This window comes from Passer domesticus, chromosome 4, assembly GCF_036417665.1.
Source record: "Passer domesticus isolate bPasDom1 chromosome 4, bPasDom1.hap1, whole genome shotgun sequence".
Classification (NCBI taxonomy): Eukaryota; Metazoa; Chordata; class Aves; order Passeriformes; family Passeridae; genus Passer; species Passer domesticus.
The window spans coordinates 66841432-66855866 of record NC_087477.1 but is presented as its reverse complement, the minus strand read 5'-3'; the positions used below and the strand labels follow the sequence as shown (position 1 = coordinate 66855866).

Below are 14435 nucleotides of genomic sequence, written 5' to 3'. Positions count from 1 at the left end.
CTCTCTGTAGGACAAAAAAAAACCAAACTAAAACAAAATAACCTATTTTCCTTTTGAATCATGTCAAGTTTTGGCATCTGCAATACTCCTTAGAAAAGGGTTCACAGTACAACTCCGCAACCCACAAAAAATGCTTCATTTCACTTGTTTTGCAAACACCTCCTACCAGCTTTATTTAATGTTCCTCACTTCTAAAATAATCAATCCACTTACCCTCTTTTTATTATGTGCAATTATGTACAAAACTAGATGTCTTTTTTCCATTTGTAAAATCCATGTTGTACTTAATTATTCTTTACACAAAAGCCATTTGCGCCACCTTAATAATATCTAAGTTGTTTCCAGCTTTATTACACTAAAAAAAATTGTGAGGTAAGACCACCAGACCTGAAATAGTATGCAACACACAGACAAGTCACAAATCTACATACTAGAACAATGATGTTCTGTTTCCTACAATTTCCCTAACATATAATCTGCCTTTATCACTTGTGCTAAGAATCTAAGACTTCTAATCAGCTCAATGTCCATCATCTTATATAAGACAGCAGTGGTTTTGTCCCCAATAAATATTTCAATTTTTTACACTGTGCTGCTGCTGCCATTTTATTGCCCAATTACTTTCACAAACTTCTTCCAAAATTCTTCACTTTATCCTCATCCTTATTACATCAATCAACTCACTCAACTATGTCAACCCCTTACTCACACTGTTTTACAGGTCATTAGGAAATAAGTTGTGCATTACAGTTCTCTATGACTTCACTCCACTGAGAAGGATTTATTTCCACACCCTCTTCTTATCCTTTAGCAAGTCAGCTGCTCATCTGATGATCCTCCATTTAAGACTGACGTACTTTTTTCATCAAATGCCTTTGGCAAGGGACAGACACACCTTTTAGAAAAGCATGTTTCATTATAACAGCTGGATCAACCTTGTAAATATTTTGCTGACACTGAAGATCTCCAAAGGACTGTGGGGAAGAGCTTCTCATTACAGAAGATGTAAATTTTCCATGGTACCTTTATCTTTATCCAGGTAACCAATATATTTATTGTAAGTTCTACTGATTTTTCAACACAAACATCAGACTTGGAACCATGCAAATGGTGATGCACTTTTAAAAGTGAGCATTTGCTATCCTCCAGTCCTCAAAAATCATGTTCATTCTAAGCAAGACTTCAGAAATTTCATTCCCAAGTTCTTCTAAAAGCTCTTCAGCCATACCATCTTGTCCTGGAAATTTATTGTCAGATTGTTCCACAATTTCTGCTAGAGTCACTTCAATTTCAGACAGATCCTCTATCAAATGCATCCCTCATATCCAACATGTCCCCACACTTCTTCACTTACACCAATTATATCTTCAGGCTGGATAACTACTTCTGCACTTAAACATGCCACACTATGAGATTTCTTTCCAGTCCACTACATCTTTCAGATGTCCTCTGAAACAGCCATAAACCAAACACACACACATCCCCCTCTTTCCTCCAGTGCATGAAACTTATTATGAAATGACAAGTATTAATACTCCAAAACACACAATGAACAAGATAAAACTAAAATACAGATATAGCAATCTACGAAAACAGCATCATTTTCATACAACTCTCTATTACACCACGCAATTTTCTTCTCCAGGTTTCTCAAAGATTACCTCAAGTCTCTGTAGTTTAGACAAACACAGAGCAGGCATTTTTTGTCAAGAATTCTGGCCCTAACTCAATCTCTTTCTCTCTCATCTCACATACACAAAGTCAAGACAGCTGAACAAACTGTTTTGAAAATCCTTTAATTTCCAGCCTGATGGTAAGAAGGTTTGAAAATTCTTGAAGTTAACCTTAAATCATTCAACAAAGGTAACATGTTCTGATGCTAAAATGAGGAGATTCCATTCCTTCTTCTCACCCTCCAATCATACAATGTATTTCTGCAGCTCATGTCAACCTACTGGTGCCCACTGCTCCACAAGCTGCAAATGTTATACTACACATTTATCCAGGGCAACTCCCAGGAGATTCAATTATTTGCCAAACACACAAGTGGGATCAATGTATTGCTATAATGCCTATAACACATACTAGAGTGTCAGTGAAGAGCATTTGCTCTTGTGAAAACACAGTTCTGTAGTCCAATACATTGAGCTACCTCACAGGAGAAAATAAGGAAAGTTTTTCCTTGCCTGCAGCTGTGATAAACTAGATGAGCAAAAGAAACAGTGCTGGTTTTTAAAAACGCATGTAAAAACCAAGGAAGCCCAGGTACTCTTAAAAAATACGTGTGTATTTCAACAACTGTTTTCATCAAGAATAGCACAACATTTAACACAAAACCACTATATACATTTGCAAAAGTGCAAGTTTGGGGGTAATAATAACAATTATCATCTACAAATTGGAATGCCCACAAAACTAGTAAAATTTAACCTGAAGCATTAAAATTACACATCCTAAAGTCTTTGAACTACTTCCCCTTCTACTCAAAGAGGAAAGGTTTCAATAAATAAGTAATCAGTATTATAAGTAATAAATAATAAGTAAAATAATAAGTATTATTTGTAAAAACAGTAGGTACTGGATACATTCATCAGTAAACCAAATAAAGTACAACTCTAATTCAACATTCTTCCTAGTTTCAGAAATGTATGCATGAAGAAAAATAGTAATAACATATACAGAAGTAATTGAAGAGGTTTATAAAAAATCATCAATAGTTAATGCAAACTGAACATAAGGCATAACAGCAACAGCAAGAAAAAAATGCATACCAATTCCAGACTGCACGAGAAATTAAGGGAAAATACCCGATGATGTTCACAAGCAAACACTGATCTAAGTCAACACAAGCAAGAAAATTACAATCCTTGCTAGCACAGAAATTGTATTTTGGTTACAATTTACTTCATCTAAAGATTTATTGATATGCCTGTGTTTTCTCCAGAAGAATAAGTTGTTCACAGTGGAGCTGGAACCACTTCAAAAGTAGCTATAACTGCCTGAACTAAATTTAAACTAAATAAAAATAACAGTTCTGTAAGAAAAAAAAAGTTTTCTGACATTGCCTATAAAATAACAGGCCTAACGTAGATGCTTTTGAATATCTGGGTACAAGGTAAATTTCTCTCTTGAGTGTGATTTACAAATTACAGTCAGACTGATTAAGTATTTTCTCTGCAGAGGCTGTTAGTTGTTCAACCATAAAGGTTTAGTACAATAAATGATAGATTTTACAACACTCCATATAACTTAAAACACTTCATCACCCAAAAATGTTGTGTAATCTTAAAAAAATGCAGTTATGCTGTTTAAAACTTGCTATTAATACACAGTCTATACATTATTTGAATTATTAAGAGTTGTGGCACAAGAAGACAAAACGTAATAAAGCATCCACCTCGAAGTAGATGGTTTATAGTCACTTTCACAGTTTCTGTGCACTAATGTACAATGAAAGGATGGATTATTATGTATCACTTAGGCAGAGGATATTATTTGCGATCAATAATAATTCTAAGTTACTAGTTTAAGACTATAATTTTTCCAAATAGGCAAGTAATTCTGAAATATGCTAACTTTTCCATCATTAAGAAGTCTAAAGAGAAAACAGTAGAGAACTACCATTGAGATGAGAGCTGCACTCATCCCCATCTTATTCAACTCTTTAACAAATGACTTTGAAACACGAATGATGTCACTGAAGATTCACAAAGGGGTTTCCACAGCCCAACGTCACTGTTGCTCCATATTTCCTATGAACTCCATATGAGATTATTTAAAAGAAAAGAAAATAACAATCAACAACACCTGATTGGAACAAACACATTCTGCTTGTCCAACACTTATATATCAGGAAATAAAATGTGAAACTAATGGAGGCAATGATAGTTCTTGTGTTAAAAAAACAAGGTCATGGGAACTAACACAAAAAAACCCTGGAAGAACAAGGAGCTGAAAAGTAGGTTCTAGAAAGAATTATGGACATCTCAGGTCACCTTACGAGTTTTCCCTCTTCCTCTAAGCTGAAGATCTGAGAATCCAAGAGATAATCTCAAACAATGTACCTCAAGAAATGTACCAAACCCCTCAAACCCCCTCAACTCTCCCCAGCTTTTCATCTATTCCAAGAACATTGCTGAAATGTTTCTTTGCTGAATATAGCTTGGATCAAAAACCCGTTTTCCATTTTGCTCCATAAACTGGCAGACAACTTTGGCAAACCTGTAAAGAAACTCAACTATGACTATTAACCTATTGGAGAGACCTTTAGCAGCAGATGCTCAGCATGCAAAACATAAATGCAGTCAAACCCAAAGTCTGTTATTCGTACTATGAGGAATTTTAGCAACAGGTACCAAAGATGATGTACTAACTTTCCTTTCTCATAAAGAGGGGGAACAAAATCACAGGCGGATCCATTTTTATCATTAGAATGCACTAAGTAGAAAAAGTTTTGTTCTGTGAAACCATTTGGCTTGTCAGCTATAAAACAACTATCACTAAGACAGCAGTCAACTAGACTAATTTAGAATGCATCTCCTAACATCACAAATGAAGCCTAATCCAGAGGATATTATTAATACACACACAGAGCCATTAACGCTATTTGAATAGTCAAAATTACCACCAAGAAGCCTGGGTGACAGTGTAACTGTTAGCTGAACACTGAAGTAACTTCCAAAACACATTTTAAAAGACACAAATGGAGAACCAGGAAACAGACAATAAATCAGATCGATTCATGGTGACTGCATACTCTTAGAACTGGGAAAGTGGCCACCAACAAGAGTCAGATTAAAATAACCATCTGCAAACAACCAAGAAAAATGCTTTCTGCTGGAAGTCGTGAAATGGAAAAAGAAATACATTTCTCAGAGTTTATCTTGGACAAACTGTGATTTAACAAGGATATAAACCCAGTATTTTTCAATAGTTAGTATTTCGCCTTCTAGTGAATTACTGGTGTCAAAGCAAAAGAAACCTTGAAATCTGGACGGAATAGAACACAAACAGTACTTGCTTAAAAGTAACTCTGAAATGAAAGCACTCCCTAAGCTTTATACAGAGAAAGATCTATTAATAACTCCAAAACTCTAACAAAAGGAGACCGTATTTTCCAATTCAACAAAAAACATTATAATTAAGGAAGCTTAGCAATGAAATGTTTGCAATATGGAAGTTTGCAACAGATAAAAGATTTCCTGCAATATTTCATTATTATGCATATTAAATGATATTAAAATTGTAAACTAAACCTCTCACAAGTAATGAAATCACAGAATTAAAACTGTGTCTACTTATACTGCTCCATTTTTAACTGGTAATGTGCTGAATTTATATAATCTAATGAGGAAACTTTATCTTTCCTACATAATCCCCGGATCATTCAAGCAGCAATGCTCACCATGCAGTGCCATTAAAGAAATTTTTTTTGATATTCAGTATGCAACAACACACTTTATTTATTGTTTTCCATTAAAAACAAACTGTTCTTAAGGACAGAAATTATTTCTATTGAAATACAGTGCCAATCACTTGAGCAACACAGCAAGTTTTCTATGCAAAAGTACCAAACAAAAATCACCTTAGAAAAGGACAGAACAGAGGGGCAAAACAGAATGCAAGAATGAGCAGCAGCATTACTGAAAATCATACTAATTTCAAAATGAATTCTTGTTAAATTACAAAATTACCAACCAAATTTTGCTTTTTTTCTTGTACTTATGCCAGTTTGAAAAGCCTACCAAGAAGAAAATTCAGAGGACACAGCTACACCCTATTGCTTCCAACACTAACTCTGTGTTGCCATTTCTAAAGCAAATACAAAACACTAGAACTCTAACCCTTGTGACCACCTCATTCTAGGAAACTTCCTCCAAGGTCTCTCCCCACTGGTTAGATCTGCAGCACCTGCATTATTTTAAGATATCATGATCAACTTTTTCTGTAATAACTGTCTTGGTTTACTAACTTCTGCTCCCTCCTGATTTTCCCACTTAGCCACCAGCTGTGTACTTTTTAGTATTACCACTGATTTACAGTTCCGTGCAAGTTTACCTGACCCCCAAAAAATCCACACCTACATGCAAGAAAGTAACTTGCTTCACACAAGACACCACAAGCCTTGCCAGCCGCTTCTAACTTTAGCGGCCAATAAATTAATAAATTCTCTGTCATATCACAGTAGTACTAATTAGATCATAGACTGTCACACCCAGTCTCACATGTATTCACATTCCTACCAGGTGTACCTGCTCTCTATGAAAGTGCTTTGTCTAGACATGCTAACAAGCACTTCCTGTCAGCCGCTGGCACACAAAGATACATTTACAAAAATTTATATCCTAATCCTACAGAAGTAAACAGTTTTTGGACAGCTTAGCTCCCTGAACTGACTAGGCATGGAGCCAGACAAATGCAGTCAGGGAAGGGAGGGAAAAAACCCACAAACATCCACACAGCAACAGACTGGGAGGCAAAGGTATGAACACACCAGCTCCAGTTTAGGCTACCGTTTTACCAACAGCTGGATGCTGATGCAACATTCCCCACACAGAGGGGAAGTTGCTCTCTCCTCAGCCCTTGCATCTCATCATCCCTGTGTCAGAAGCAGGAGAGAAGGTTGAAGGGGATCTGCAGCACACAGCCATAAATCAGGTTACTGCAACCCATAGAAACATCAATGAGCCAATCAGCACACAAATTAATTTGAGAATTGCTTAAAATTCCTGTTAACACCAGGGTCTGCTAGCCCAAAACAGCAGTCCGAGTATTGGAGTAAGTTGTCTGGAATGTCTGACAGGACGCTTTTAGAAACTGAAGCGTAAATTGCAAAAACTCTGCCTTGATACTTAGTTTCAAGGTAAACATACTCTGTAACAACATGAGAAGCTAATAAGCAGCTCTTGTATCTGACAGAAACAGCTCAGGTGGAAACAGCACATCATGTGGACAGCCCCAGAACTTTCCTGGACTGCGTTATACCACTACCATTCCTTATATGACCCATATTTTCTTACTGGCATAGAGATGTCAAACATGTCTAGTGATTTTGGGAGTAGCTGCTGAATTTCTAACAATGTTGCTGATCTCACATCAAGCCAGTTTACTCAGCCTTCAGTCCCTTATTTGCTCTGCTTTCATTCGTTCTTAAGTTTTCTGGTTTCCCACCTCCATAACTGACATATCCATTCAGAGAAACCCACACTTCCATCCCAACTCCCAGCAAGAGCCTCCGCTTCTTGATCCAATCTTTCTGCATTTATTCACTCTAGAGTCTAACCTCCCTCCCCCACCTCAAAGCACCTTCTTTCCCTAGTTTGAAGTGACGTAGCAGAGGGCACAGACTGTACTTTCAAACAAAACACCTAAAGACAGCACAGCCCTCAGCCACCTGGAGTCTGGATGAATCCTAGAACACAGTGTCCAGTGCAGAATGAGCTGTGGAATTAAGCTGCCTATCTCAAACGTCTTTAATCAGTCTTCACCCATTATGTCGAGGTGTCTTCCCTCCCTCCAAAAGACCTTTTTGGTAAGACAGACCAAAAGCTTAGTTCCTACTCCAGAAGTGAAAACTCTGCAGCCCAGCCAAAACTGGCTGACCAGCTTGGATCACACACACAAGCAAAGCAGGCAGTCTGCTCCCTGGGGACCCAAAAGCTCTGCACTGCAGGGCCCTGGCCCCAGGGCTGCCTGCAGATCTGTGGGACAGAGCTGTCCCCACCACTGGACGTGCCCTGCGGCAGTGGCACAGGGATCAGGCACAACCCAGCTATCCAAGTGAACAGTCATTAGTACGGGATATGATCTCTAGCACTCTACAGCAACAATGCATTGCAGTTTTTACTGCTAAACACCCAAACAGTGAATCTTTAGGGGAAAATGAAATTCTCAAGGGGAAAATGAAATTCTCACCTGTTTACTAGGTAAAGACTAGAGACATTTAATAGATTACATAATTTTAAAAAAATTAAAATTCATTATTTATCTAACTACAGAAAGCAAAACTCACAAAAACATACTTTATGTGACTGACATTCTTAAACATTTATTATCACTGATGAAAAGAAATGCTCTACTGTTTTTAATCTTCATGGATTAAAGAAGTACAAAAAATGCATTTAAACTTAACAGATTCAAAAATTATAGACCGTAATGGTGAAGATAAACTATATAAGGTAGTAATGACAAATCCATGAACCTGCAACATATCTGGCCCATACAAAGTACATATGGGAACCATTAAATTCTGAAAAATCTAAACTCGCAGCTCCATAGTTGTTTTAAATTACAAAAATAACCTCTGAAACATGAGCAAACTGCAATCATAGAGGCATAAAAAGTTATTCGTTCTTCATCACTGCAGCACAAATTCTAGTTCAATTCTTTTACTGTTGGCATTAAATAAAAACCCACAATTTCAGTATTTTGCAGTTCTGAAGCAAACCCAGAAATACTACTATCAAAAAAAGACAACAAAATAAGACAGTATTAATTTGTGAAAATTCAAATTTTTCCTCTTGAGGCTAGAAACAGCATAACACATTCAACATTTAATAGTCACTTTGGGGCTAATTGAAGGGCTAATGAATACATGAAGAGCATTCCTTAAACAGGCATCTACTTAAGAACAAAGGTATTGGGCAATTTTACATTAATATGGTAGCTCTGAGAATTAAAAAATAAAGTTCCACTAAAAAAACTTCAATTTGCTCTCCAGAGTTATGCAGAACTTAGCTCTGTCCTTTTCCCTTATTTTCAACTCAACGGGAACCAATGCATAGCTCTGATGCAAAACCTGAGGCCCAGGCTTGTAACAACTGTCACAGTTGTATCTGTGGTACAGAAGCCATACTTCTAATTATCTCATGTATTAAATCAAAAGTAAAATAATCTCATTGAGAAAGGCACATAAAAGAACTTAAAAATTTTTACACAGAAGAGTATTTTTTATGAAAAAGAAATATGAATCATGAATCAATATAATAATTGAATACAAGATTGCATGAAGACTATTGCCAGTTATAAAACAACCATGTATGTTAAAGTCATTACTGCAGCACTTCATGAAATAGGAAAACACTATTTAATCTTGACAGAGTATCCCAGTGGACACATATAAACCATGCAACATAATGTCTTCCAAAGCTGAATAATTTTTCAGATAGAACAAAATTTGGAACTTAGAAGAAAACACTGTTCATACTGTGACATTAGAATTTTCTTGCAATACTCAAATATATACAGAAGTGTACATAATAAAAGAATACTACACATACTACACATACACTATATCCTACAACAAGCTCACAGCAACAAGTCCATGTTGGAAAAGTACATACAGAAAAGGACAAAACTGGTCATCTTCTCAACAAGGTAAAAGACACACAAAACCTGATAGCAGTGTAGAACATGAGCCTATCAGTAAATTACACTCCAAGGATTTTTAGGAGTCAGATGTCACTGATAAAGAGGCATGTACATGTACTTGTGAATTAGTACATTGTGGCTCCAGTTCTCAAGTACTGTCTCTATACTGCTTTGTGTTCATTAGTAAGATGCATTTTGAACAGCCTGTGTATCCACTGGTTAAAGAAAATTTTTAAGTTTTAATGGGGTTTATTAATACCTCGTACTTTCAAAAATGTTATCACTGCCCAAATTATTAGTACTGAGCACTTCAGCAGTCTAAAATTGAGTATTACAACAAAAAAAACAAAAAACCAACAAAAAAACCCCACACCCCAACTAAACAAAAAAACCTCAAACTCAAATCAATATCTATCAAGAGTACAATCAAGTTAGTAAATAGAAATGTACTTCAAAGAGACAAACTTCCACAGAGGACATTTACATTACATGACTCAGACACAATGTAATCACACATACAAATGGCTTCTTGCAATAGCAGTGACATTTTGCTTTGAAACTTTTGAAATTTAAATTTGTGTCATAAATAGAAAAATTGCACAGATATTTGGACGTCCAAGTAAGTATGCATATGAGCCTCTTAATGGATGTAGTTTAATGTGATTTTATTCAGGAGCTGGATGACAACTGTAACATTTTAAGATATTTCCTAACATCAGTCCAGTTAAGCCCGTCTTTGAAAAGCTCTGAACATTAACCCAGGCAAATGCTCTGGCTTGTAAATCCGAACACTTTAAATGCAAACACTGATGTTCCTATGAGGATATGTGCTTAAGCAAAGTTGTTTGCAGAGCAGTAAGCCTCCTGATCCAGAAATGCAACTCTTTACTGAGTACATATGCTTTTCCTTTGTTTATTTAGATTCCTGTTCTAATAACATATATAACAGGTAAATAATATTCACAACAAATAACAAATTTCATGGGCTCATCTTCAGTGGACTTACACATTCTCTTCCAAAAAACAAAGTAAGGGCTAATAGCCACTAAGTTCAAACAAGTATGCACCACATCATTTGAATTTGCACCTAGAAACACAACAGCAAAAGATATTTTATCTCAGGCTTCTATTACAAGAGTACTGTGCATTCCTCACTTAAACGTGCAACATGGCAATGGCTTCAATATCTACTGAAATAAAGAGCATGGCAGACAAAACAGTTACATTCACCCTGTTTTGGCATATTCAATCCAAAAAGCATCTCATCTGTCTGCTTAACCTACACGGTGTTAGGTATTGGTGTTCATGTACATACACCCTTCATTTGCATCCAAATCAGTTGTTATTATATAATGCTAAGAAAAAAGTCTCTTAGCTATAAATGAACTTGAATTCACCTTGCAATCTGACCTAAGTGCCCCATAAAGCAACAGCTAGTTCTACCTGGATTGTAAAGGAAAACCAATTTACAGTACTGCCAGAAATCCTACACATTATTTACTCTCCCATAAACATGGTTCCATACTTTAATAGTCCTCTTCCCGTGTCTGCTTTTCTTCCTCAATCATGAAACAACCATGTCTGCTTTTCTTCTTCTTCTTTCAGTCATGAAACAAACTTACTTTATCTCTCACCGTTGAAATCAAATTAGGATTTTTTTTTCTGAATTGTAACTGAAGAGTCTCATCATACTGACCTAAATTACTGGGACAATAACATGTTTTGTGGCAAACACAAATCAACTGACCTTGCCCAACCTGCATCATCATCAACCACTAATGACAGTGGTGTGCAAGAATGGAGGAACCTGGCCAGCATCCTCAGATGCTACTCGCTTATCCTAATCTCCACTATTTCTCACTTATTTTCTCACTTTCTAGAGACTACTGTCCTCAGAAGTATTTCACTGGGAAAAAAGAAACGGTAAATGCTAAAGGCACAGTAGCTCATCTGCTGAAAATCTAAGAACCTGACCGGTGATAAGGAACAAATCAGTATTTCCAAACTGCATATAATCACTTCATTTGCATAATTCCCAACTCATTCAAAAAAAAGAAGTTATATAAAGCTATATAGGTCATTGTATTTAAAACTGGTTTGTGCAAAATACACAAAAGAAAATTAACTGAATTAAAATGCAGCTGATATACACAAAAGTGATCTATTTTCAGCTACATATCTCTGCAGTGATCCCATAATCTAAAAAGATCTAATAGAAGTAGTACTTATCTTAATAGATGAATTCCACAAGAATCAAGATAACTCAGGGCAGTATGACTCTAATCAGAAAACTGTTCACCAAGTGCTGTGATTTTAAGTATCAGCTTGGGGAAAAAAACACCATTTTTGGCAAAAGATTAGGTAACAATTAATCCAGGCACTACTAATCAACATGTTAGTGAAGTGGCATTTGGTGACAAACCCCACACATCACCAATACTTTCAATCTAGGTTAACATGGGTTATTATTTGGTAACAATAATTAAAAAAACAAAAACACGACAAAACAAAACCTCTGAGAGAATGGAAATCCATGCCTCAAGAGTCAACAAACATGCAAGATTCTGAACATGAACACAACAGCTAGGTTTGGGAAAAGGAGGTAATTGGTTTTAGAATCCTTGCTTTATATTTAAGCAAAATTTCATAGTGTATGTTCATTAAATTGTATCAACACAGTTATGATATTTCCTACAAACAACAATGAAAAAATGACATTGTTTCTTGCTATGTCTACTAAAAAGTTCAAATCAGAAACATGTTTCAGAAGTTGTTATGAACTTCAAAGGCTGGCTAATTGAAAGCTACTAATTAGTGTATGAAGATATGCTCTAGATATTGAAGGAGTATGAAAATCAAGATGAAAGATGAACCATTCTTCCAAATTCTTCTGTCACTACAATGATGAACAAAGATCCACTCACAGCAAGGCTGCTGCATTTGGTATCTGCTTGTTTTTCACAGCAATCATAGCTGTGATTCAAGTTTTTTGAACTGAAAGAACCCCACAGTGAAATTCAGCATATCAACCATACTAACATCTACTTATATCAAAATTTTTATGGATAATACCATACTTACAACATTTAATCAGCTGCAAAGCATTTGAGGCTAACAAAGACTAAAAGAGATTTGCTGATCAAACTATTGTCACTTCTACTTTTTGCCTTGTTTCCTACTTCAGAAACTTCAAGTAGGAACCTCTATAATAATTTCTCATAAGTAATTTAGAAATATTGTCTGAACCTTGGCAGACTTTCAAGTAAGAACAACCACTTGACCCTTATTTAGCTCCCATTTTTTTGCTTTCCCTTTTCTCAGAGGTCCAGGTCCATGCATCTGCTGGGTTCACACATCACTGAGACTTCTGGAAGAACACCGTTCCTTGGTGTTTCAGTGCTGTCAGTGTTCACAAAAGCAGCAGATTGCTATTCTCATGACAGCACACTCTGTACTTTTTAAATATCAGGTTATTGGTAGATCTTTCAAATCTGTGATTTCCAAATAAGTAGATAAATATGTTAAACTAGACCCCATATTTCAGTTCCTTTTCAGCCTTTCTTGCACACTACTTGGTTGCACTTGAGTCTTCCCATGGCAGCACAGGCACAATAAGCCTCTCTAAAGAAAGGGCAAGCGTTTCACTTTTGGGACCACCCACTGATGAGATCCAGTGCTGAGCGATCTTACCCAAACCAGAGGGATTGGACCAACTCATTTGGAGATCTCCCTTCCAACCCAAACCATTCTATGACCTTCTTTGCCAGAGACATGCCCCAGGAAGGAAAACAACTTGCAAAGCCTCTCTTTACACGTGCACACTTATGTCTAAAGTAAGTGGCAACATATTTTTCACTTTGGACTGAGTTGCATATCCTGTTTGAAACTTGTTATTCAAATGGATAAGCAGGAATTGCCTCCGCACAACAACAGCCCGCCCGCCGAGGGATGAAGGAGGGAGAGCTGGGGATGCTGTTCCGCGGCGTGAGCGCCACGGGACGGGACGGTGCCTCCCCACCGGCGAGTTACGGGACACTTCGCCCCCTTCAAAAATGACCACCCCGGCAAACTACCGGAAAACATGGAAAGTACATCCGCTCCCGGGGCTTTCTCCAGGAGCAGAGGGGGATCTACACTCCCACTCCCCCCATTTTATCTCAGACCGGGGCTCCCACTCCCCCTGCGCCCCCACCGAGGCCGCCCACCCCCCACGCGGGGACGGTACTCACAGGGTGACCGTCCGGTTGGGCAGCGCCTCGGCAGGCAGGACCTGAGCGAGCTCCAGGTTGCTACAAACTACCTTCACCTCCGCCGGGCCGCCGGGCGCCGCTTTGCCGGCGCTCTTGGGACGCCCGTCGTACTTGCAGCCCGGAGGCAGCGCGGCTCCGCCGCCGCCCAGCACCGCCAGCAGCAGCAGCAGCAGCGCGGGCACCAGCCGCGCCGGGCGGCGGCGGCGGCGCGGCGGGCGGCAGAGAGCGCGGCGGCCCGGGGGCAGCATGGCGGGACCCTGCTCCGCTCCTCCCGGCGACGGACGGGCCGGGCGGGAGAGGCCGGAGGGAGGGAGGGAAGAAGGGGGCTCCGGTCCGCCCCGGCCTAGCCCCGCGGGGGCGGTGCCGCCGCCATGCGGTGCCGAGGGAGCGGCGGGCGGGAGCCGTGGCGGCCGCGGCCGCCTTTGTGTGGCGCGGGTCGGGCCGAGCGCGGCGGCAGCAGCGCCGCCTCCCGCCGGGGCCGGACCCCGCGGCACCGAGCGGGCCGCGGCCCCACTGCGCAAGCGCCGCGGTGGTCGCCGTGGCCCCGCGCATGCGCGGCGGCGGCCGGGGGCCGCGGCCGGGGGCGCCGGGCCGGGGCAGCGTTTGTGGCGGCCGTGCCCTCATGGGCAGAGCCTGTGCGCTCTCGCTTTGTGCAGCCCTGTGGGGCCCTGTGACACTCCGTGAGCCCTGTCCTCCTCCATAAAGCTTTGGTTTCCCTCTCCTCTGCTTCCATGACTTGGCTCTTGCCCTCCTGCTCCAGTTCCTTAGTCTTAGAAGGAGGGCTGTTGCTGTTCCTGCTTTATGGAGGAAAGATAA

The 14435-nt window shown here is 39.2% G+C and overlaps 1 protein-coding gene across 1 annotated transcript in view; it reads right to left on the bottom strand.

Annotated features, from left to right (window-relative positions):
* ADGRA3 (adhesion G protein-coupled receptor A3) overlaps positions 1-14115 on the bottom strand; it is a 54340-nt gene extending 40225 nt beyond the window's left edge. Inside the window, exon 1 of the mRNA XM_064418511.1 lies at positions 13599-14115. Coding sequence (XP_064274581.1) covers positions 13599-13867 — 269 coding nt within the window. The 5' untranslated portion in view covers positions 13868-14115. The remainder of the gene's footprint in view (positions 1-13598) is intronic.
* Between the last annotated feature and the right edge of the window lie 320 nt (positions 14116-14435).